Source organism: Hesperophylax consimilis, chromosome 7, assembly GCF_061612785.1.
Source record: "Hesperophylax consimilis isolate HC1 chromosome 7, BYU_Hcon_1.0, whole genome shotgun sequence".
In the NCBI taxonomy this organism is placed as follows: Eukaryota; Metazoa; Arthropoda; class Insecta; order Trichoptera; family Limnephilidae; genus Hesperophylax; species Hesperophylax consimilis.
Window position 1 is genome coordinate 1,989,054 of NC_142842.1, and position 25,977 is coordinate 2,015,030.

A 25,977-nucleotide genomic window follows, 5' to 3' on the forward strand; every position below is an offset into this window, starting at 1 on the left:
TCTTTATTTTCAGATTGCTGTGGAGGTCAGAATCGAAATCAACACATAGCTGCATTTTATGTATGTGGTGCAAACACTTCATTTCGATTGCATTGAGCACAAATTCTTAGAAACTGGACACACTCACATGGAAGTTGACTCCATGCACAGTGCAATCGAAGTTCAAAAGAAAAATGTACCAATTTTTTCAATAAATGATTGGATGATAGTTTTCAGATTGGCACGGTCTTCAAGGAAATGAAAGAATGCTAAGCCATTAAATGTCCATCAACTGGCATTTTCTGATATGTTAGATTTGTCTGATTTATCAAAAAAAATCATAAAAAACCGTAACAAAGATGAGAATGATGATACCGTTAAATGGCTGAAAATAAAATGTGTCAAGTTTGAGAAATCTAAGCCACATTGTTTCCAGTATCGTTATGACTTTACCACGTCGTATATTAATATTGTATTTACCAAAAGCAGAGGTCGGCAATTCGTCATGCCTACAGAAATAAAGAAGGCATACTCAACTCTACTGCCCATATCACAGGCCCGTTAGTCAGACTGCAAGAGACGTGGAACCAGAGTCTGGTGAAGATGACTCTGAAGACGGTGAATGAATGTTACCTACTATGTAGCATTAATTTTTTAGTTTACGATTGAACAAATATGTCTTAAATATTTAAATTATTATTATTAGTATATTTGTTTATGAACAATTGATCAAAATTAGTTTTGTCTGCCACAAAATAATAGGTTTGCCTTTTTTTTAATCACTATAATATCATAAGAAATCATTCACATAAGTTTCTTAAAAGGCTCAACTATTGACAAGCAGAAGTCAGTAAGTGCAACCAATTTTTGATTTGTCTCAAAAATTATAAAAACCTCGTTATTTTGTGAAAAAAAATATTTTGCATCTGTATCTTTGTAAAATAATAAACATTTTGAAGTATGCAACATGTGTTTTTCTTATGATTCCTGATTTATAGAGTTCTTCAAATATTAAAATTCAAATATCTCAGAAACACCAAAATGTTAGTTACCAACTTCTGCCAGCAACCCGACGATATAGAGTAGACACTTACAAAATAATAAATAATGTCTTAAATATACGTAAGCTCCATTTAAAATTTATACATATTTCTTGTACAAATACAATTAAAAAACAGAAATGTAACCAAAGATATTAGAAGAACGAGATATGCTATGTTGGCCGCCGGACCGTAGGCGGAGTACTACCTAATTAGGGTACTTTGAATACTATCGGGACATGTACTCACAGAAATCTGTTCTATGTATTAGTGCGGATACCTTAGCGTAAGAGAAGGTGTGCAGTAGTATTGGTGAACAAAATCGGCGACACTGGGCAAAACAATTCCACACAGTATGAACTGCTCATAGCACATCTCGTTCGTCTAATATCTTTGAATGTAACCAAAGGACATAACAATATACCTAAACCTCATACTACATTAGCAAAAAGACAAAAATAAAAAAAATAACAATGCGACTGTCATTAATTTCACTTTTCCTCACCTTCAGGATTGAACATTCTGTATTCATCGGAGATGTGGAAGTAGGGCAGAGAAGCCTCGCTGGGCGGGAAGTCGGAGTAAAGGGACCCGGGATACTTCACCGTCCGCTTGAACTCCTCGCGACACTTGATGAATAGCTGCTCCGATTCGGCCAGACCCACAACAGAGGCGAGACTGTTGTCTCTCTCTGGAAATATCACATAAAAATTGATAAAAACCAATTCTTTTCCTTCTACAGGTGGCCCCGTAAGCTATGGAAAAAACAAAGTGGGGTGACAGGGGAGGTCATTTGCAATCAAAATGACCCCATAAGTAGTGCTCCGATTCTTAACCCTTTCAATTCGATTTTTTAAATACCCAGAATGTCATCTAAAAATTTTTTCATAAAAAATGCAGTGTTTTTTCTAATTATGTTGACAAATGATGTACGAGTATCTAACTAAAGAAACTATTTTTATGAACTCCGTATCCGTATAGAATAGTAAATCTAGTTTTTTGTAACATTACAATTTTTTTTTTAAAATAAACCTTGCATTCGAATGAGCCGACACAAAAATAAGTACCATAGAAAGTTGAATCTTATCTAAAAAAACTTCTGCAGTTTATGATGATTATGGTAAGGTATCATTGGTCACTGTTTAATAACGTATTTTTTTAAAACATGAATATCTTAAAAGTGTTAATTATTATAATGTTCAATATTGTTCTTTAATATCTTAAATTTAATTTCATTTTTCTTGAACTTTTCAAGTTTAAAGTTTCTTACATATTAGGAGGTGGTCAACATTTTTACAATAAAAGGGAATGTAAAATGACCAGATACATGGTGGTCCAAACCTTTCAATGTAATCTATGCAGAGATGTGCAAAATGGGTACCCAAAACCATTTGAAATGCAAAATGGAAATGGGTCAAAACTTTTCCATTTGAAAATGCAAAATACCTATTTTCAAAATGCATTGAAAATGCAAAATGGTTTCTCAGGTCAAACAATTAAAATAATTATGCAATTTTTTCATTTAATAATGGACATCAATGTAGAACAAACATATTACATGATGGTAAATCCAAAAACACCACGACTACAAATTATGAAACCACAAAAAATTTGCGCGGTACTAATGTTGCTAACGTAAAAACATAGAAACTGCTATCTAACATTTAATATTACAGCGTCATGGCCCCATGTTCAGTATTTTTTGTAATGGTATCACTCAATTTCCAGGGCTCCTACCAGGGAGCAACTTGACAAATGTAAATTATCTCTCATAGCGAGGTTGAGGACCGACTATTTGGGGCTTATGAAAAAAAGATGAGTGGAGATAGTAGGAAGAATGTTGCCAAAAGCATTTAAAATGGAAAATGCATTGAGAAAAGCATTTAAAATTCAAAATGCAAAATGGTTTTTAGAAAAGCATTTAAAATGCAAAATGGAAAATACCCATTTTGCATTTCCATTTGAAATGGATTTATTTGAAATAAACCACATCTCTGAATCTATGTATATTAGGTGATTGAAGAAGGCAGTTTTACATCTCCCTATGGATCCGGTGATATCCCTGTCGGAAGGACGGTTAGCTAGCGGTTGAATGGATGTATCCAACTTAATTCCTTTTCAAGACAAGTTAAGATTAGTGAAAAGTCTGTATTATGAATTTGTAATCATTTGAAAACAATTCAGGCATACCATTGTCCTGGTTGTGCTTGGCCAGCTCCCCCGTGCTCTGCGACTTTGTCATGTTGGCGCTGATGGAGCCGGCGCGCTTCTGACGGCGCTCCAGGGCCCCCTCGTACACGTGGTACAGTGGGTTGTCCAGTTGTAGGGTTGGGGCCGAGTGGGGGGGGTCCTGCAATATTATTATTTTAAAAAATGGTACTGGCTGCGTGATGTCACTGACTGACTAACACGAATGCATTCTTAAGAATAGCAAATAAAATCGTACCTTAAATTCATCTGGTGGAGGTGGCACATCTCTGAACTGCTGCGGAGGGGGAAGTCTTAAGTCATCATATGGAATACTGAGCGCAATGTGAGACAGATCCACTTCCGATCTACACTTCTGACCCTTCTCTCTCTGAGACAAGTTCAGTTCACTGGGGTTCTTCCTTGACTGCTTTGTCTCCTTGCAAATTCTATCCATCGTCAAACTTCTAATCTCTGCCGCTAGTAATTTATCGGTGTATTCGATCCTCTCCTTTAACGTGAAATTCTGCGGTACAGTTATAGGATTTTGTCCTTTCATTAAAACCTTTTGCGGGAGCTCTTTTCTTATGTAGGGATGAAGTCCATCACTATCAACCAAGGTTTTAACAATTGGGGTATCCTTTATAATACCGTTAATGAATACTCCATTCTTTGTGTTCACTAAATCTACGGCGTTAAATGAATTGTGACGTACACCTAGCATGGGTTTCTGTGAAGAATGTTGGTATTGTTGACCGTTTGATCTGTTCGGTGGGGCGGTGTTCTGATTGTTGGGGCTTTTGACTGGGAATTGCGGGATTCCGTTAGAAGCTTGGCCGCAACTGGTTAAAGGCGGAGGGTTGCAGCACGAGCACAAATCGTACGTAGGCAGCGGAGCACGATCGCAGCAGCATTCTAAACTTTCTCTTTGGCTCTTTGCTACTTTGATGGCCAACTTCAGAAGTCTTTCTCTCAGTTGTTCTCCGTTGAGAACCGTCCTCTTTACTTCACTTGGAGTCTTTTCTTGAGGAGGGGGTTTAGTCTGCAGAGTATTTGTGTGCAGATTATCAGTGTTTTGTTTAGGTTGGGGAAGCTTTGATTGATTCGCAGGCACAGTGGGTTTAATGATGTTAGCTATGGCATCAGGACTGGAGCGTTCTGAGCTTCGTCCGCTGGAAACCCAGCCACTTTGTTCACTGAGACTCGATGTTGAACCACTTCCTGGCCTCTTTTTGAGATCTTCGAAGTTCTTAAATGTATCAGGTGGGAGAATTTTAAAGTCTTGGTCGGTTATATCTAAAGGAGGAGAATCGAATGCGGGTGGAGGAGCGAGGTTGGGTAACGATTCGGAGAATATGTTACTGTTGGTGTTGGATTCGTCTAGCACAGAGGCGGCGCTTCTGCAATGTCTCAAGCCCTCCTGGGTCTGGTCGAGCTTGAAGGGCACACTGGAGGATGACTCTAACCTCTTTAAGGCGTGAGGAATGCTTTCGTTGCTGGAGCTGGTGCTGGCCTCGGAGATCTGCTGGTTCATTTTCTCGGAGGGGCGGTGACGCCCGCAGCTCGCAGACCTCTTGTCCGAGCGCGACGCAGAGCGGTCAGTCTTACTTTCTCGGGACCTACTGGACTGATGACTGCTGAGAGAATCCTTACTGGAAGTCACACGCGTCAAGTCTTTGGCACTCTGATGAAGTTTGGTTGATTCTTTGGTTTTGGTCTTCTTTTGTTTTTGGGGAGGAGCTCCTTGCGACGAAGACGGAGGCGATTTGCCAGAGTAATTGGTGGAAGACACGGGGGACTTTTCTCTGAAGTTAATCACTATACCCGAATCCACATTGTTGGATGAAGAGTACTTGGATCCGCTCTGGCAACTCGCCCCGCAATCGTTGTAGCTGTGGTTGTAGGGGATATTGGAATGGTAACTATCCACGCTGGTCAGCTCTCTGCCGCTCCTGGAGCCACTGGCGCTCATTTCGGGTCCACCCTTCTGGTAGAAGACCTGCGTGGAATTGGAGCGGTGGATGTTCTTGTTGGAGGGGAGCGCTGCGGGCTCGCAGGGCTGCGTCTTACTACTAACAGGGGGGTAAGAATTGCGCGGAGGCAGCATGGGTCGGGGCAGGGATACAGCATGGTACCCCCGCTGAAAGTCCAAAGGGTTATATACAAAATTTTCTAAATGCTGACTAGAATTACCCTGATTATTATAAACGTAATACGAGGGGTAGGTGTGATTATTCGCGGCACCATTGTTCATCACTAAATTATTGGCTTTATTATATTCTACATTTCTGCAACCGTTATTGTTAAAGTTCATATCCCTCGTGCAAGGGTTTTTGTATTTTTCTCTGAATTCATTAATATTCTTCCTGTACTCTTCGCCTTTATGGGCGTGTGCGTTATAATTAATAGGTGCAGTTTGGCTCCCGGATCTCTGCTGCAGGGCGGTATTAAAGACGGGTATGAATTCCCCACTTCTGGTGTTGTTGAGGTTTGATATGGTCAAGTTCCTGGGTAGAGTGGTGGGCTTTTGGGGGATGTAAGAAGCCGGGCACTGGTTGGGTCCTTTGCTCGGCCGGGGCTGCGTGTAGGAGAAACCCATCTGTCCGGGCCCCACAGAGGTTTGAGGAGACACCTTCAGCTGGTCCAGAGACTTGCTGTGTCTCGCCGGGAGAGTGCTCGTCCCAGTCACATTATTTTTAAATCCGTTAGAGAAATCACTGTCTTGTTTGACCACTTGTTTCTTTTTGTTCAATTTTTGTGCCGCTTCAATTCCGATGTCCAGCAAAGTGCTGGCAGAATATCTAGACAACACCTTACTGTCTTGCATACTGCCGGCTGAGAAAGATTCAGCTTTTTTAACCGGGTTCGCAATTTGTATTTCACTGATTTGATTATTGTGCACGATGAATCTACTGTTTCCCGTGACTTTGATTTCTTCTTTAGATTTTTTGGCTTCTTTGACCGTTTGCTTGATGGTGGTTCTCTTGGGTGAGCCGGCAGCTGACTTCTTGGGAGCTAGGGTGAGGGTGGCTTGAAGGATGCTCTGCTGGCTGCCGTGGGGATCTGTGATGGACTTGGGGAGAGACAGCGACACCTTGGAGGCTTCTGACGAGGGTCTACGGGAGTCTAATAAGGCCACCACACCGCAGGAGCAGTCATCGGATACCATATCGGTACACAACAGAGGTTCTGGAACAAAAACAGAAGTATGTATAAAAAAAAAGATCATTGATAAGGACGATAAGATAATGAAGCAATTAAAAACTTTTCAATTCCAATGTAACAGATATGCAGACAAACTACCACATTATATAACATAAAATATTATTTAATCATGAAGAAAAGTTACCACTGCCAGACTTTGTTGCCCCAGTAACTAAAACGCCAGATCTTCGTCGTGCGAACTCTGCCGTGTCTTGATATCTGAAATAGAGTAAGTATACGTTATAGAATGTCCGATTGATTAGACCGATAAAAGAAGAGCTTAGTTTCTGTCAAGAAGCAAAAGGATAATGATTGCTGTCGGTTATACACACCACACTTGTAAATTAATTAACACTTTAAAGTAAATTTTATGGAGAATCCTAAACAACAAATAACTGAAATATAAGATCGTACAAAGAGACCACAATAATCGCAACAAGCGACAACAGGCAACAACGGACGAGAAACTATTTTGCTAATACACATATATAATTTTAAACTTAACATCCTTTGATAGCAGATAAATTACTGGTCGTTAACGAATATTTTAAATATTCCAACTTTAGAGATGAAAAATAACAGATGAAAAATAAACGACCTAACTTTTTATTAAAAATATTAAACTCTAATTTCAATTTTTGTGAACTCATGCACTTAATCAATTTACAAGTACCCAAACGAATGACCAGACAGACATTAACTTTTTACATATGAATATCTCATTCCAACTAGGGTTAACATTCTCGATACAACTTTAACACAGTCTCGGGAACAAATATTTAAACGATTTGAATGTTTTTGAAAACAATTTGAAGTTTGTTAAGTTAAAATTGTTTTCAAAAACATTCAATTTGAACTTAGCAAACTTCAAAGGCCGTATGTGCGAACTATTTACATATATCTATCATTAAATAAGAATATACATAATACTATGTAATAAATCTAAACAAAACAGAGAAAGACACAGAGAAATAAAAAGGTAAAACCAAATGTCTCAATTGAGAATCAAACCCAGGATCACGGACTCACCGGGACAATGCCTTGAACCACTCAGCCATCGGGACCCAATTATTTGATCTCGTATTTTAAATTCAGAATTAACAATTTTTCGATTTCTTTGTTTTAATTGTTCGATTCCCAATTGAGACCGTTACCTTTTTATTTTTATGTGTCTTGTTCTGTTTCATGTTTCGTTTAGATTTATTAGTATTATCTTCTTCTTCAATGTATATTACATTGGTAGGTAACCTTCAAAAGGTATTAAAAGAGAAGTTATTCCAATAAAATTAAATATTTCTACCTAGTTCATAAATTAATGCTAACAACAATTTTACCATTTTTCTTAATATTAACATTGATTTGGTGGATATTGGGATATTATTTATGTTCAGGTTACTTTCATATTTGTATTTTCTGTTTCCTGTATTTTTTCAATTCTTGCGCACTTTTTTATAATAATAATCATTGTAATTTCTCAAAAAAGATGTACTTACTACATAGTATGTAAAAGCCATTTAGGCGTTTAAAATTAAATAAATATGTTAGGGCCTTTAGAGTAACCGAAAAAAACAGAACATGATTAAAGAATAGGTTTAGGAATATGAAATGCACAACCATTCTAGAAGAACTTGCTACCATCAATAAAATAACCCTGATCTGGGTACCAGGACATAAAGGAATTGAGGGCAATGAGCGGGCTGATGGACTAGCAAGGAAAGGGGCGAAAGCACCACTTGCGGGATCCAAGCAGGCCGTAGGACTAGCAGCTTGCAACACCAAAATACATATTGAAAGGTGGTTCACATCCCGGCACTGGGAGGAATGGGAAAGGGCACCCGGAATGTGGCAATCCAAAGTACTCATAAACGGACCAGACCCAAGGAGAACCAGACAACTACTGAGGGAACTGGTAGGACTACTAACGGGACTCTGCCATCTCAGGAGACTCATGCAGTTGTTGGGAGTGGAAAACACCAACAGATGCAGGAAATGTAAAGAGGATGAAGAGACTTCAATTCACCTTTGGTGCCAATATCCTGCTCTGTTGGGAACAAGGTTCAGATACCTGGGAAGGCACATTGTTGAAGCAGAAGACATGGCCACATATCCAATGACAACCCTGGTAAACTTTATAAAAGAATGAGGTAAAATAGGAGATAGCACAATGGGCCTATGGCCTAAGTGCCTAATTTTTCGGGAACCTTACGTCAACCGTCTCCTCTTAAAAGAAAAAGAGTAGGTTAGGTTAGGTGAGGTGAGTTTAGGTTAGGTGAGGTAAGTTTAGGTTAGGTTAGGAGCTTTTGTGTTTTTTATTTACTGTTCTTCAATGTTGTCATGGAACCGGCTGCATTGGAATGCCGCGGCTTATGTTGTTGGATGTTCATATCAGGATTATAGAAATATTAACAAGTTTACCTGTCTTCGAATATGATGGGCATGATGTGCGGGTCCCCATCTAGGGCGATGCAGTGCACTGGCAGGGGTGGCAGTGCGGCGAGGTAGCGGGAGCGGCGGGCTAGCTCGCTGACGGCCTGGTATGATTGGTAGTTAGCGTCGTAGCACCCGGCCAGCGAGTGGCGCGGGTTGTCCAACACGAAGAAACACTCCGAGAAACGCTTCACTCTGGAAAATAATACATGGCGTTATGTCATCATACTCATGTATAATTGGAAGTTCATTGTATTTGGGTTTCACCGGCATCAATTCACAGAGCGAATTTTTTAAAATCTTAATACTCCTCAAGAGTCCCAACTGCTCCCAACCGCCTGGAGCCAGTGTGATTAATCTTTTCACTGCGTAGATACTTCATAGGATAACAGTTGTACGCGCCACTTTTTATGACATTCATACATTGTCCACAAAAATTAATGCACATATATAAGCGTAGTACTGAGGGCACGGTTAATTGTATTGCCAATTGGGGTATGTCGTGAAGCTGAAGGTACTTGATAAGGGAAGGAGATGAGCTAGATGAAAGTGGGGGAGTATCAATTAGGAAAAGAGTGGTGTATTTTCACCTGGGCGATAGCAAGAATATCTTCCTCGCTACAGAGAAGTAAGAAAAGTACTTTGAAAGAAGGAAAAGGACAAACCTCAGAGCGTGATGAATAGCGGCTAAAGCATGATGTGCGTGAGGCCTTCCCGAGACCGCCCTCAATAAACCTGCCCATTGCAGAGTTACCTGAAACATTGAAATACTAAATTAATTACCGAAGTATGCTTAAATGTTATAAGACTTCAGTTAAACTTTGTTGTGGAATTGAGATATGATAGAGATTTTCACGGCCAAAAATATTAAAGTGATTTATTTTTGGGGTATTATGCTGTGTCGCGCTACTTCCTTCTTTAGCCAACTGTCATAACATTACAGTATTTATCATCAGGGCAGATGTGTGCCATGTAGTTGTTGTTTGTTGTAGAATGCCAAAGATAAACAACTTGTGATGATTACCTCAGCGCAGAGCCTAGCTATATCCTGGGCAGCACTGCACGCAAAGTCCTCTTCACTGTCACCACACTGCAAACCAAAACAAAATGATTATTAACTAAATGAGCGATAGAGATTTCCAGGTATTCAGTTTTGGATTCAGCCGCGCTAATTCCAAAAAAAAACATACCTACGTTTTTGCAATTTGCAAAAAAATGCAATTTTCAACTTGTATATGCTCACTTTTTAGAAAACTATTTAAAATGGCGTCTACACACAGACCAAACAGAAGAACCTAGTATCTAGACTATTCCATAAAAGGAACATTTATTTTTTATAAATATACGCATTTGACTATTTTTAAAAGTGCACATTGAAAACAAAAAATTTAAATATTATTGTTTACTAACTGTAACTTACATAAGTATATTTTATAAAATATATTCATTCTATTTACTGATGTTGGGCTATTGGGAAGGAGATTGTATATGTGTACACCCTCCTGGCCTACGTTTCTTATACCACTTTCAGTATTTGCTGAATGTGTGTATAGTTTATAATGTTGTCGTGTGTAGTGTTCACGTACTTGTGATGCTTTTATAAATGTTGTGTTCATGTGTATAAATCCATTTTGGATTTTGTCGATTAATAAGCATATGTTATATTCGTACAGTTTTCTGATTTTCAGTAATTTCATTTTTCGGTAAAATTTTTTAGTGGGGGTATCTGGATTAAAATTAAAAAGTTTTTTTCTAACTTTATTCTGTATTTTTTGTAGGTCGTTTAAATATGTAATGTATGTGTTTCCCCATATTTCAATTAAATAATTTAGATGGGACTGGATTGAACTAATATATAATCCCCTCCTTACTTGTGTTGGTAGAAGATGGGCTACTCTACCAAATACACCAATCAGTGGGCTAAGTTTTTGTATGTGCTGCTTAAATGATAAGTATTTATCGATATGTGGTCGATATTTTTCACCATCTGAAATTTGTAGGTTTTTTCCTTCTATTTGCAATCGTTTATGGGATTGCGTTTTTCTTTTTGGTGAGCTTAAGATCGTGTAACTCATTTTTTTAATATTAATTGTTAATATATTTTTAATTAGCCACGTGTTTTATATGTTAAGATCCAGTTGTGATTTTTCTAATATGTTTTATAAGTTTTTGCCGAAGTAAAATATAGCAGTATCATCTGCGTATAAGAAAATTTCGCCATTCAGGTTTAATTGACATATAAAAAAACTAACTAACTAACCATCACGCCGTTTCCCCGCAGGGGTAGGCAGAGAGGACGGACCGCCAAACAACTCGGTCTTGGCACACACTCCTTGCCTCATTCACATTCATACATCGTCTCATACATACTCTTCTATTGTTCTGACTCTTGACATGGCCCGATTCAAGTATCTGATTCACTTGGTCATGCCATGTCTTCCTCGGGCGTCCCCGACTTCTGCTACCATTCACATATATATATATATATATATATATTTAAAAAAGGAGTGGCCCTAATATGGATCCTTGAGGAACTCCATAGCTTATATTATATATCAGTGACATCTTTTGGTATTCAATAGAAGCTTAATTAAATGAGCGACTTAACAGCTGATTGTGTAAAAATTATTTAAATAAATTTTAATTTAAAAAAATAACCTACCTACCAGCTACCCAAATTTAGGTAGATATTGCTCAAGAGCACTAGAGGTGCTATTAAAATTCCACAAATTATCTTATCATGGAACCCCATTCCTTGTTATGACAGTTGAACACAACTTTAATAAGTGATATAAGTTCACTAAAAGTGATGAAAATAAACTAACATATGAACCCAACCTATGTAACCTATTTAACCTAGTTTTTGTTTCATCACTTTTCTTGACTTTATCGCTTTTTAAAGGTGTGTTGAATTGTCATTTTAATGAGTTACATTGTCACACATTATTCAGATTGACCGGGCCGGCCCTGAGCCAAACGGCGCTGTATTAGATGTCAGGTATTATCAGCGTCTAGGCTTCTTGACGCCTTGGCAAGTCGGCACCTGGAGTGGACTACTCCAATTGCACCCATACAGGGCCAGCTGAGGTGACTGATTTTTTGACGGATCGAAATTCATAAACATGAGACCATTTTGATTTTTGATCATGTTTTGTTATCATCATCAACGTAGACTGTTTTATCTTCTGGTTTGCAGAACCACCAGGCTATGCAGGTAAGGGTGACAATTTGTTTTCTTTTTCAAATATACCTCATACAAAGTAAATTTTTTAGTTTTTATTTCACATATTAATGGTCATGTAAGGCGTAAAAACTAATACCATCTAGCAGATAATGAGAACAAGATTTCTTTCTTCGAGGAGTCGGTGGATGATAAAAAACCTGTATAATATCCGGAAGGGAAAGGTTACTGATCCCCATGATGTGGAATAGAGAAGTGGGTCAAGAGGGTCTTTGAAGAAATATAGTCTCTTCACCTTGGCCAGATCACTTAGTTGCGCCATCCTTTGTGCCACGTCTCCGATGAGGGAGTTGGAAGATTCGGGGTTGTTTGTCAGGGTGGAGCCAGCGGAGCCGCAGAGAACAAGTGCATTCTGCAGGCCCTCCAGGGAGCCCAGGAGAGTACCACAAACTTCCGCATGGACTTGTCTGAAATGGAAAGGTATTGATTGTAATTTTCTACTAAAATATTATATTGACTGGAAAAGGAAAAGAGAACAGCACTAAATAATATTAATTCTTTTCTATTATTAAATTCAAATTTCGCATTGCATTGAAATTCTTCTAATTCTAACTAATAGAGTCAATCAGAATTGCAGAATTCCGCTTCATGCTTAATACGCAATTTTAAAAAAATAAAACTTGGTTTTAGATTCATTACTACAAGAGACGACTATTTATGTCGGGGGGGACGGAAAAAGATGAATTAAGGTTCCATTTTTGGGTCAATAAAAGTTAAAAATCTTTTTGACAGTTTCAAGACCATGTTTTTTCTTGTTTATATGATCTGGCATTTGTCGTAGGTAGTTTGAAGGTTTTATTTAATTAACCCAAATTAAGAAACTAATAAACTATTTTGTGCAAGTTTTTCCATCTCCCCTGATGTAATTAGTTGTTTCTTCTAGTAATTATGTTGAAACAAAGTGTAATTTCAATAATTTGTTCATTTAAAGCGTGAAGCGGAATTCTGCATCTGCAACTTCACCGTAGATACTTTCAGTATTACCCTGGTGAAAGATTCACCATCCAAAATCGAAACGCTGCTTAAAATGGCTTTAGCCATGTCTGGTGACTTGATCTGAACAGTTACGTACTTCCCAACCTTCCTCTGCCCATCCTCTTCCTATCACTATTCCCTTCAGCCTCACAACTTACTGAACATACCTCAATTGGAAAGTCATAGTCTCATTGGCTCCTATTGATCGCATTTTGAAGAATCTTCAATCGTTGTTAGCTTTAAACTATATAAATGTATTTTGCATTTTTCCAAAAGAAACATTCATATTCTGAAAAACAATATGTACAAATAAGTAGGTAAAACAGTTTTTTAATTTTACCTGGCATGAGCAATGCGATTTGAAGAATTCCCCCCACCGCATTTAGCAGACGACCCTCCAAACAGAACATTCTCCATGTTGGTGCCATTGTTGGTGTGGTTGCGTACCAGCTTGCCCCACTGCTTACTCGAGCGGGGAGTGCTGTAAGAGGTACAAATTCGTTAAATAATTTACACAAGGTGGGTAAGAATACATCTGCATCGATAACTATTAATAAATTATATCTATGTATAGTGTTTGTTAGTTACGTTAGAAATTCGACCACCTAATACTGCCTTGGGAATGCGTATTGTCTATAGAAGACATTCCTAAATCAGTTTTTTTCTCTCACAATTACTATCCACAAATTACACGTACATAATATTATTATTTATTATGACTATTTCTACACTAACCTCCAAACATTTCTTTTTTTAACCTCACTGTTTCCTTCTCACACCTGCATTTTCCCTCCAACAAAACAAATTGGGTAAAAGAACTGATTTTCTTTCTTTAAGCAGGATTCAGACGGTTCACTTTTCGTTAATTTCTGTCTTTCATTTTGCCTCTTTCACTCGAAATAAAAGATCTAAACACAAAATGAAACAAAAATGCCGAATGAATTCATTACTGAACCGATCCGTCGATGTTGGATTTTGGCATTCGGTATCTTTCATTCGGTAATAATTGCGCTCGGAATGAAAGAAAGATGAAACATCTAAACATGGAATGATCGCTTTATTGACGGAGACACAAGTAGTAGCAGTTCTTCACGGTCGACGTTTTCATTGCTTCTTTTTAGTCAATTTCTTCAATCAAATAGTCATAAATCAAATGAATTCCAAGACACACAATTAATTTCGACTACATCATAGTAGAAAGGACAGATGAATGTTCATTTCTTTATCATTCAGTGTGTGCAGTGTGAACGCGGAATGAAATAAAATGAACGTTCACTTCAGTGAATATTTACCCGAATGATCCGTCTAATACCGCCTTTAGTACAATTTAAAAATAGAACACATTGAATAAGAAATAAAAACTGATAAGAAAGTACCGACTCTGATTTTGTTAAATTGTATTTTAAATCACCTATGATCTAATAAATGTAAAAATAAAAAGCTTGATATGCCTACTTTCCGTGCAAGAACAGTCATGAAATAAATAATTTAATAATGGTACTTACCAGCTTTGTACGTAATGCAAAATGCTTTTCCTTGTTGGTGATGCAAACAAGAAATGGAGGATAATATAAAGATCAGCGATGAAACAATAAATATTGTGATTTTAATTAAAAGCGTACTTTATGAAAATAATAATAAATAGTGATTTTTTTAAGAGTATTGAACAACAGAGATTCAGATGTTTTGTTTCAAACTAAAAACTGTCTTGATTTGGTGCAAACATGTAGTCAGTAGTGATGCAAAAAAGTCATATTATGTATAAAATTCTCACAATATTGTAGTGTACACTGACTTTTGTGGCTAAATAAGGGCAGAGGACATGACTTTAATGAGCTGTTTCCAAACCCTTCCCATATTTAGTGCATACATTATGGCATTTGGCCATATTCTAACACCATTAGTGCAAATAACATTGTGATATTTAGCCAGATAATAATGGTAAATTGCCATATTCTAACATAACAAATAAGTGCCAATGATAACTATATTATGAATTGCGTCAACCAATATAATATCTTGTGGCTGTATTTTAGCAATATTAGTAGGTAGGTACCAATATAATGTTTTGTAGCTATATCCTCAGATTTAGAGTGCCAACGTAATGATATGTGGTCATATTCTGACATTATCGGTGCTAACACACCACGTTTATATCGCTCATATCAAGAAAATTTAGTTTGTGATTTATGAAAATCTACAGAATATCTTAAAGCAAGCATTTATTTTTAATTAAGCTTTAATTAAAATGATGACACATTTTCTTTATTTACTTTCTTACAATTTTTTTAATATTATTATGGTACATAGTCATGTAGATTAGTTCATAACCTAAGTAAGTAAAAAGTAAAGCAATGTTCGCACAACATTATTCCAATAATGAAAAAGTAAAGTACGTATCCACACTTTAGATAGAATTACTCATGTTTGTTAATTGGAAAGCGTTTTTAGGATCTGTTTCTTAAATTACCTTGAAATTTGTGGTGATATGAGCGTAAAACATGGTGATACTGTTTTGTGGATATTATTAGTGTGAATTTATAATGATATGTGTTCAATATCTTATCATTATAACATTATCTCACTTCATGTAAGGCTGATGCAGTGCCACGAGGGCCGCGTGCACTGTGACGGAGACGCTGGCCAGGTGGAAGTAGTCAAACAGCACGGGCAGATGGTAGTGCAGACCCCGCTGCGGTTGGAAGTGCAGACGCAGAACCCGGCAAGACACGGGGGCCAGAGCGCCCTCGCCGCACCACAGCTCGATACCCAGAGACCACTCGGCGCGCGATAATGATTCTTTCAGATTTTTACTGTCCACTACAAATAAAAGATTTTTTGTTAACATTGTATAAACTAACTACACAAGACATTCATTTTTCAGAAGGACGTGCAGATAATACAATAGTACCTTTTCAGACCACAATATTTTCCATTCAATTTATTAGAAGCTTATTAGAAAAAAAATACTCAAAAGATTCATTATTATGAACCCTTTACCTACTGTGTAGGATCCTTTCTCATTTTCATTACGTTCTTAAAATTTGTATGTAAAACCGCACTAGAGTCCCCCAATTGTCTGGAGCCAGTGAGACGATGGCATCCCCAATCGGGGTACGGTGTGAGGCTGAAGGTAGTGGTGAGGGGAAAGAGATTGGGAAGATTCCTTCTGGTGGGTAAGTACCTGGGTATTCAGATCTGTTCACCAAACATGGACAAAGCAATTTGAAGCAATACAATTCTGAATGGTGGTCTCACACCAAGGCGATGCTGAGAGTATCTTCCACTTTGTAACGTGCCACAAATATATCATATATTATTTAAATGAATAAATTGTGAAAAAACATAAAAAAATAAAATAAAATTTACTTGTGTATGCCGACATTTGAACATGCGACCTCCAGCTTGCTAGTCGAGAGCCTTACCCCTCGACTACAGACAATGTCATTGGTTTTTTATTTTGTTCATCTTTGGTAATTATGTTAACATTATTTTAACACAGTTTAATTTCATATTTTGTATCTACATTTGTAGTTTTATACTATGTGTTTTTCTAACTACTAAGACTTTCTTTTTCTATAGGGCGATCTGCTCGGGTATGTAACGCATATTTGGGGGCGGTACTTGATGGTGCATGCTGAGTCTGTTCTACAGGTATTTAAATGGGGCTTACTCTAAGAATCTAGCAGCAATGGTCCACGGTGTACGTGCGTGAAACTCAACGTACACAAGCAGAACACCCATTCTCAGTTGATATTGGCTTCATGAGAATGGGCCGCTTCTAAGACTCGGTTTTGTATAAGACGGCTCATATGTGGCACAAGTTATTGGAATCTATTTTTCCTCCTTCATATTATCCGGGACTCTTCAAGACCAGCATTAATAAATCCCTTCCTACTGCCCCTAACTTAACCTGCCTAATAAAAGTAAAAAATAACTACACTGCACAAAATCTGTTTGTGTGCCCCACCAAAAAATCTATAATGGTGAGCTCTAATGTTGTGAAATTTAGCAGCACAACATTATTATGAATTTCTAGTTTTTTATTTAAATATTTTCAGTTTGCAACATTTATTTTCAGAAAAAGTTGTGGAGCTTTGAAATATAATCATTATTTTTAAAATGTTCAGTTAAAAAAAATCATTAAAAGGTTGGTGTATAAGTCTTAGGACGGGTTGTTTTACAACTTTTGAACAATTCATCAGACTTCATAGTTAATATTTAAACTTTACGAAAGTTCGATGCAAGATTTGTTATTATTTCATCATGGGACAGATGTTTCACAGTATTTAGATAGTATCAGAACTTAAGCAGGACTTTCACAGAACTACGATATTAACTTTAAAATTTGATGAAATGTTCGAATTATATGAAACAACCCTCCTTTCCTTATACTATCCACTCAATTGATTGTTGGCGTATTGTGCCATGTTTGTAAAAATGTTTTGAGAGATTGCTTGTTATAAATTGCCACATTTATAGAACCTAAAAATATGGGATAAACGCATACATTTTTTTATTTATTTAGAAAAAAAGTAAATATTCACAAGAGATAAAAATATATTACATTTCATATCAGATATCCCTTTTTTTTGTTTACCCAATTTGTAGAGAAATATTCTCGGGTCAAACTGGGGAGCTAGTCTATGTGCTTATATATTATATAGATAATAATATGTATAGTTACAAAAATGGAAAAAGAATATTTTCAAAAATACTGTAAAATACTACAAAATATTGTACAATAAGAAAATTACATATAATTATAGAAACAGAATATCAACAAAAATCAACAAAAAATCAACAAAAATATAAGCAACAATATAAGCCACAGAAATAAGCAACAGAATATATCTGAAAATCATCGATAAAAGTAAGGACGGGTTGTTTCGGAGAATTTGAACAATTCATCAAATTTCAACGTTCATTTTCAAGTTCTGTGAAAGATTTTTTCAAGTTCTGTTTTTATTTCAGTTTTGTCAAGCAACCAGCCTATAATGATATAATAACAGAACTTGAATTGGACTTTCACAGAACCCGAAAATGAACGTTGAAATTTGATGAATTGTTCAAATTCTCCGAAACAACCCGTCCTAAGTCAATCTTCTCTGTAAAAATACAACGAAAGTTTTTTTTAAAATGAAAATAATTTTTCTCACTTTTTATTGTAAAGGTAAATCGTTAAATAACTTTGGGCCACCAATTCTACAATTAGACGCGCTACTGAGTACTAATATCTCGTTGAAACTTGTTCCACTATTAGAACGCGATAAGCGGTGCGCATAGACCGGATTCGGTATTTTTAGTTAGAGCGTTGGGAGAGTTGGAAGTAAAAAAGCTGAACCTATTTTATCACTTCATGTCTCATTTAAATATAATACATCAATGGATAAACGGTAAAATGTAGATGGATTCATCGGCTTTAAGCCGCAGTAGGCAGCTTATGTTTTATGGCAGTTATTTCCGTATTAACATTTTTAGGAATGGTATTCATTAAATATTGTGGTAAATGTATACATGTATATATGACACCAATTGCTCGAGGGGCTGTAGGGAATATGGGATAACCATAACTCCATCCACTCAGCTAAATTAGATTTAGGGTGAACTAATAATTACTTATGGTATATTATGTATGTCCAGTCCTGTGGGAATCGAAACTCTTTAAATAGGAGTGTTAATTCTGTTTGATACTGTATAATTCAATACTTTCCTAGTGAATTTGCCAACGTAAGGTTCATAGGACACGATACTCGGAGAACTCGAAGAACTTTAAAAATTCAGAAGACCGAATTCACCTACTTGTACAAACGGAATAAAAATTAAGTTTTAAAAATGGTAGACCCTGCAGACAAGGTAACATGTGATAGTTTTGTAGACCCTGCAGACAAGGTACCATGTGGTAGTTTTGTAACCCTGCAGACAAGGTAACATGTGATAGTTTTGTAGACCCTGCAGACAAGGTAACATGTGATAGTTTTGTAGACCCTGCAGACAAGGTACCATGTGGTAGTTTTGTAGACCCTGCAGACAAGGTAACATGTGATAGTTTTGCAGACAAGGTAACATGTGATAGTTTTGTAGACCCTGCAGACAAGGTAACATGTGATAGTTTTGTAGACCCTGCAGACAAGGTAACATGTGATAGTTTTGTAGACCCTGCAGACAAGGTACAATGTGGTAGTTTTGTAGACCCTGCAGACAAGGTAATATGTGATAGTTTTGTAGACCCTGCAGACAAGGTAACATGTGATAGTTTTGTAGACCCTGCAGACAAGGTACCATGTGGTAGTTTTGCATGACTACATTTTTGTTGTTTTTAACAATACTGTAATATCTATGACTTGAGTGGGGCTGTGTCAAGAGACAGAATAACAGAAGGGTGTGTAAGAATGTAAATGAAGCAAGAAGTGTGTGTCATAACCGAGTTATTTAGCGGTCCGTCCTCTCTGTCTACCCCTGCTGGAAAACGGCGTGATGGTTAGATAGCTGGTTAGGTTACAGAATGCCTGCATTGAAAATCTGTGCGTACATTTTTTGAATGTATATAATATATATATATAACATTTGTAAAAATTAAGTATACAAAAATGTAGGGTGCTGCAATTATTTAAATGGCAACCCAAGATGGCTGACAGAAAAAATCATAATTACCTTGAAAGAGAAATGAATATTAGGAATTTGCTAGCTTTACAGGAAACGGCCTGCAATCTTGTTTTTAACCGGATTTTAATAAATCACTAATACTCATTTTTCGTGCGTATTAGTAAGCACAGTAAGGCCAAAGCTATAGCATTCACATTGGCGGAGGGGGGGGGGGGGGGGACACACAAACCCTCCCTTATATACACCCTTGGGTACCTGCAGGTGTACAAGCAGCCAATGTATGCTATTGCGTAATATACAATGTTTTAAAGATGATAGAAAAATAAAAGATTATTACTAAAAATAAAATACTACCTAGTTGGTACGTATAACGTTTGTATAAAACTGGCCATTACAGAAAACAACAAAAATTGTACAAAAAATATTAACGTTGGTTTTATGAAATGAAATACAAACAGTAAAAATGAGTGTTTGTCTAATTGTCTGCAGATCATAATTATCCTGAAAAAATTATTGTTCACATCAACCGGATGTTCATAAATTAATATTTTTAGTAATACCTGAAAGATTGTATATAAATATTTTAAGGAAACTTATTATGAAACGTATTATTTTTTTAAAAATGTATTTACTCATTGATTTTTCTACACTACTGAAGAATATAATTGCGTGGAAAAATGGACATAATATAAGCTATTTATTAGATGTTAAATCAAAACAAAACAAAAAATTCGTTGAAGAAAAAAAAAACATTAAAAAAATTGTTGTCATTTAAAGTTATTGTAACATCATTGTAAGCAGGTATGTAATTTATGTCGTTCGGTCAACTTGTCAGATTCAGAAGTCAAACTAAATACAGTAGAATAGTTCTTTATAATACTTCTAATTTCTGACATTTCCCACACTTTTTACTGCCACTTTAGTGTGGCAGTATGCTACACTAGCGCATCCTAGTGGCACGAGTTGTTAGGCTTGGTTTACTTTCACAATAGATGCTTTACTAGCGCCTCTAGCGGCCAGAGTTTCCAGCCAATACAAGTAAATACTGCTAATAATTTACTGGAGTTAGACGTGTTATTTATTATACATAACCTCACATTAATTCGAATCTAAAATAATTTTTGTTCTAATTCGGTGTTGCCATAGTAATGATTTTTTTAGTTCCATTTTATTGAATTTGTAAATATCACCTACCCAACAAATGCGCCCTGAACAGTATGACGTCTCTCAGAGTGACCTCCTCGTTGCGGTAGAGGATTTGGAAGACGCGCGAGGCGCCCAGCCCGCCCACCAGCGTGGCACTGCCCCCGCCCCCTCCGCCCCCTGGCACGGGCCCCCCGCCGCACACGTCCCCCACCATGACCTCCACCTGCACCGGGAGCTTGGGGGACACGCGGAGCCCCACGCGCACCTGGTACATCCTGGGGACATAAAAAACACATCAGGATTATGAGCCAAATTAGACAAAAAAATAATAATCCGGTTACGGTAACTGGACAACTCGGGACAGTGACAAATCAACACATTTTTTAAAAGTGATAAAAATGGTTAAATAGGTTACGTTAGGTTAGATTTATAGGCTAGTTTTTAAAAAATATTTTTTAATGACTTTATATCACTTTTGAAAGTGAGTTGATTTTGCTTTTGAATTCGTTGCTTCCTTGGGAAATAACAGTTTCACTTGGGTCCAGAGAAGCCAAGCTAGCAGTCCACAATAGAGTGCTGATACCAACTAATCTGATCATGAGCAATCTTTTTTTTTTAATACATAGCTACAACATTTTTAATTATAATGATTTGTTTTTGGGGTATTCCTGGGCTACCTCCTTCTTTAGCCAACGTTTCGGAGAGCATTGCAATGTCCATCATCAGGGCAGATATTTTGATTGTGTGCTAAATAGGTTTTGTATTGGAAAAACAAGCAAATTTACGTAAATATTTATGAATGCAATTACGTTACAAGAATTAAAAGCATTTACGAACTGCAATATAATTTTCATTACGAGTATTTACATCAACAATAAGCCATAAAATTATAAGAACATAAATATCGTTTACTAAAAATAGAAGTATTTTTAAGTACTGAATCAATTTTATACAAACATAGAGGTTTTTTTTTTTTTTTTTTATATTAACTCCACACAGGAGGCCCTGAGGAAAATAATTTCCCTCAGGGCCTATGTCATCTTTGGGGATGCTGTGTGGAGGGTCTTTTTGTGGAGAGGAAGGAGTGAACATGGGTCGTGAAGAGTCCCATGTTGTAGGAGGGAGGAAACACAGAGGCCGGCAGTTCGTTCCACAGCCGAGCTGTTGAACTTAAGAACGAATCGTAGAAGCGACCCGTTCTCATGTGACAAATGTCAACCGTGTACAAATGTTGGGCACGCGTTTGGCGTGTATCCCGACTACGCACCGGTGCCGAAGGGATCAATGACGCTAGTTCCTCAGAGGTTGAAATTAGACTGAAACTATATATTTTTTAATTTTTTAAAATTATACATTTGTATATATTTCTATTAATGTAAAGTTTTCCACTGTACTAAATCAATTTTACATTAAAAAAATGTCCCCCACAAGAACGGCGAACTCCCAGGGGGACAATATATAATCTATTATAATAAACACGCTAATTAACAAAAAAAAGTTCTGGGCTCTAAAAATTGGATTTGGATCGAGTTGCGATTGTATAAAATAACTTTTGGTGTAGCCCTCGTGCAATAACTTTATATTATTTTTGCACAACACTCGAAACTGAATAATATGTTAACTAATTGATACGTATTTATAATATTGATAAATTATCATTCAATCAATGTGTAAATGTTGAACATTTCTTATGTTAAGCAGGTAAGATTATTCGAAAAAAGGTGAATTATTTCGAAAAGAATTACAATTTTGAAAAATTTCTAGGAGTATAAACTGATTTACCGGATACATTTGATACAGGATACAGATAAAGTTCAGGTTTAAAGAAAAAAATTGAGTCTTCGTACAGATATAACAAATATATAGAATTAACCCCTAGAAAGACGCCAGCTATCTAACATTCATAAAATAATTGAGTGTTGGTTGAAAAGATTTTTTTTTTAATATCCTTTAAAAATTTCATTCAAAAACACGCATATGGGAAGTATTTATCCCCTTACCTAGTAAATATCAAATAAATCCCATTGCTTTTGCGAAATCAGTCACTGTTTTTAAAAGAATTAACTCTAAAATCACTAAAATTAAAATTACTAAAGTACTAAAGTACAAACTACCTAGGTTGTACGTTGACATTGACCATTACAGAAAAGACTACCTTGGTGGTACGTATAATGTAGGTATAACATTCGTCATTACAGAAAATACTATCTAGGTAGTACATATAACGTAGGTATAACATTGGCCATTACAGAAAATACTAACTAGGTGGTACGTATAACGTAGGTAAAACATTAGCCTTATATAAAAATTATATAAAATTATTAATTCAAAGTTTGATACCCCTGATTTATTATATGTAACCTCTTTTCATACTCCAAGGAGGTTGGTTACAAGACAGTACCTACCATATTATTGTAGCAATTCTATTTCAACGTCCCAATATCACACTCCTATGCGACGGATTCAACAGCTGGGAAACAAATACTACGATGTTGTTGATATATTTAGTACATCAATTTCAATATATAAGCATACCCTATTGAAGTTTTTTTCATCAAGTAGTGGAATATTTTAATAAAGGTATTTAATTTGATTTGACTAACACATAATAATTTTGTAAACTGAAATAGAAAAAAAAATTTGAATTTTTTTATGTTTTGTGCCTACATACTGTGTAGATCAAGTTCAGTGATATTTTGACTTTATAGTTATTTTTCTGCAATTGTTTTAAATAGTCGCCTGCACTATTTTCATGTATAAAATCGTAAATATTTTTTATATATATGTATGTAAAAGCCTTAATAGGCGTGAAATAAATAAATAAGCAATAATTATTAGCCTGAAACACTCATCCACATTGAAAAATCTCCTGATAAAAGATACATGACGCCAACGGGACTTGAACCCGTGTCCTTTCGATTTCCGGTCGACAGCTCTGACCACTGAGCTATGGCGGCTTATCTCTTATCGGTGAAATAATTCAATATATAGGTACTAGTGTTTCATTCAACAATTACTGCTTGTTACATTTTTTCACCTGAAACAACCAACTTTATTTTATATGAGAAAAGCATTCTAAGTGCTAACTCTCTCACTAGATGGCGTCGAGACAAATTGTCTACATTTTTTAATGAAGATACTAGAACTTGTCAAATATTAATTATTATTTTTTTGGTAAACTAATGTTTAAGACAAGATTTTTTTTATGCATAGCACAAAGGGTAGGATTTTATAAGCAATATTATTGTGCTGTACATAAAAAAATCTTGTCTTAAACATTAGTTTACCAAAAAAATAATAAAACATTAGCCATTACAGAAAATACTACCTAGATGGTGCGTATAACGTAGGTATAACATTGGCCATTACGGAAAAGACTACCTAGGACATACGAACGTAGGTATAACATATCTACAAAAAATGCAGAGTCTAAAAGTTATTATTAAAATAATACTTTGGTATTATGGAATGAAATAATCAAAGGTAGATGACATCACAGATACCAATAGTAAAAATTAATGTTTGCCTAGCTAACTATTAACCCCTGAAGGTTTATTCATCCATAAATGAACTATTTGCAATATGGATTATCTTCACGCAGTTCACATGGTCAAATAAAATCACCAATTTTGCAAGCAGCGTATTTTAATCTGGTGAGAAGCTAAGTCGATGTAGGTGTTTTCATTGAACCTTTTAATACTGTATAAAAATTCCTTAAAACATGTGTTGTGATGACCCCCCACTGCTTAAAAAATGTTTGTTTTTGTCAGCCTAAGCTTTATATTATATGATTCTTTATGATTTACGGTTAGGTTAGGACATTACGATGCCTATTTTCGTCGACGTGGTCATTTGGGTTAGGGTTAGGTTAGATTAGGACTTAGTAAATAACCTAACCTAACAAAAGCGACAGCGTCGACGATTATACACATCGCGGAACTTGTCATAGTGTGTACCTAAATAATTACAAATAATAATTCTTTCGAATAATTTTGTGTCGTTTATATGGAAATGGATATCTCAATCATGTTTAATCAAGATATAAACCGATGGAAGTGCGTTGTGATGTGCGCGAATTAAGGTCAATTATCCCTTACTTTGGGTGAAATTGATCAAAACTTTTCGAATGTCGAAATTATTTCTCCAACAGATAATCAATTTTAATTATGTTCGAGGCCTACTCAAAAGGTCTTATATGTCGGTTTTCTTTCAAATAGATATTATATCTAAAATGGTTCACACGCAATTAAGGATTTTTGAATTCGGATTAAAAAAGTTGTGTCTTAAGACGCCGTTGAATTAACTGTATTTTTCTTTGATGCCAAAAGTATTATATTATATTTTATACATTACAATCATTGATGTATTATACTAGATTAGCCCCGTCTAGTTAAATTCATTTTTTAAATAACGCCACGTAGCGTACGTCACAAATATGGAGATGAACTTAACAACCCAACTCTGTTTAAACTCCTTGTACAAACGTTCATACTCGTAAGCGAAACCACGAAGAATTTGTTGTCAGAGGTGTTGTAATATGGACATAATTCAAATTTAAATATTTGGAACTCGGTTATTTTTGCGATTGAAAAAATGAACTTGCCCAGCATAGCTGAGAAGCAAAATAGACCAACAAAAGGTAAAACGCAATGCACAGTGTCCATTTCGCATTGCGACATAATGCGTGGGCCTTTTCATAAATGTGCATGTGAACCAAACCAAAATTGTGTTGGGGTTATTTTTAAATGAATATGCCGTGTCTAGTCTAATTTAGTCTATGATTACAATATTATATTCTATTTTAGTTGCTAATTAATGCAGAGAAATTATAATTAATATAAGGTCAAGGGATACAGACGCAGACGGTTTCATTTTATGGATAGAATATATATAAATAGTATTCCTGTCAGAAATATAAATGAGGTTTTCCACGGAAGGTGTCCATACTATTGTAATTAAATTTGTTGGCGTCCCTCTTATAAGGTGCAGTAAGTTAAATTTATATTTAAAGCGGCGAGTTGAATGTATTTTAAATGCATACAATACAAAGTATGCATTTAAGGTAGGCGAACCACAATTTATTTTAATAAAATGCAGTGGCGAATAGTGACGTTATATTCAAACACAATCGTAACATCTACAAAAAAGAAATCTGTTCTAAATTCGTAAGAA

General features: G+C 36.1%; 1 protein-coding gene across 1 annotated transcript in view; it reads right to left on the minus strand.

Moving 5' to 3' along the window:
- LOC149422135 (protein FAM135B) overlaps positions 1–25,977 on the minus strand; it is a 39,173-nt gene that overhangs the window by 6,787 nt on the left and 6,409 nt on the right. Inside the window, exons 2-12 of the mRNA XM_089633625.1 lie at positions 20,854–21,080; positions 15,639–15,873; positions 13,394–13,534; positions 12,314–12,485; positions 9,862–9,927; positions 9,503–9,591; positions 8,826–9,032; positions 6,556–6,629; positions 3,466–6,395; positions 3,210–3,369; positions 1,525–1,710 (exon numbers count right to left, since the gene is read on the minus strand). Coding sequence (XP_089489751.1) covers positions 1,525–1,710; positions 3,210–3,369; positions 3,466–6,395; positions 6,556–6,629; positions 8,826–9,032; positions 9,503–9,591; positions 9,862–9,927; positions 12,314–12,485; positions 13,394–13,534; positions 15,639–15,873; positions 20,854–21,080 — 4,487 coding nt within the window. The remainder of the gene's footprint in view (positions 1–1,524; positions 1,711–3,209; positions 3,370–3,465; positions 6,396–6,555; positions 6,630–8,825; positions 9,033–9,502; positions 9,592–9,861; positions 9,928–12,313; positions 12,486–13,393; positions 13,535–15,638; positions 15,874–20,853; positions 21,081–25,977) is intronic.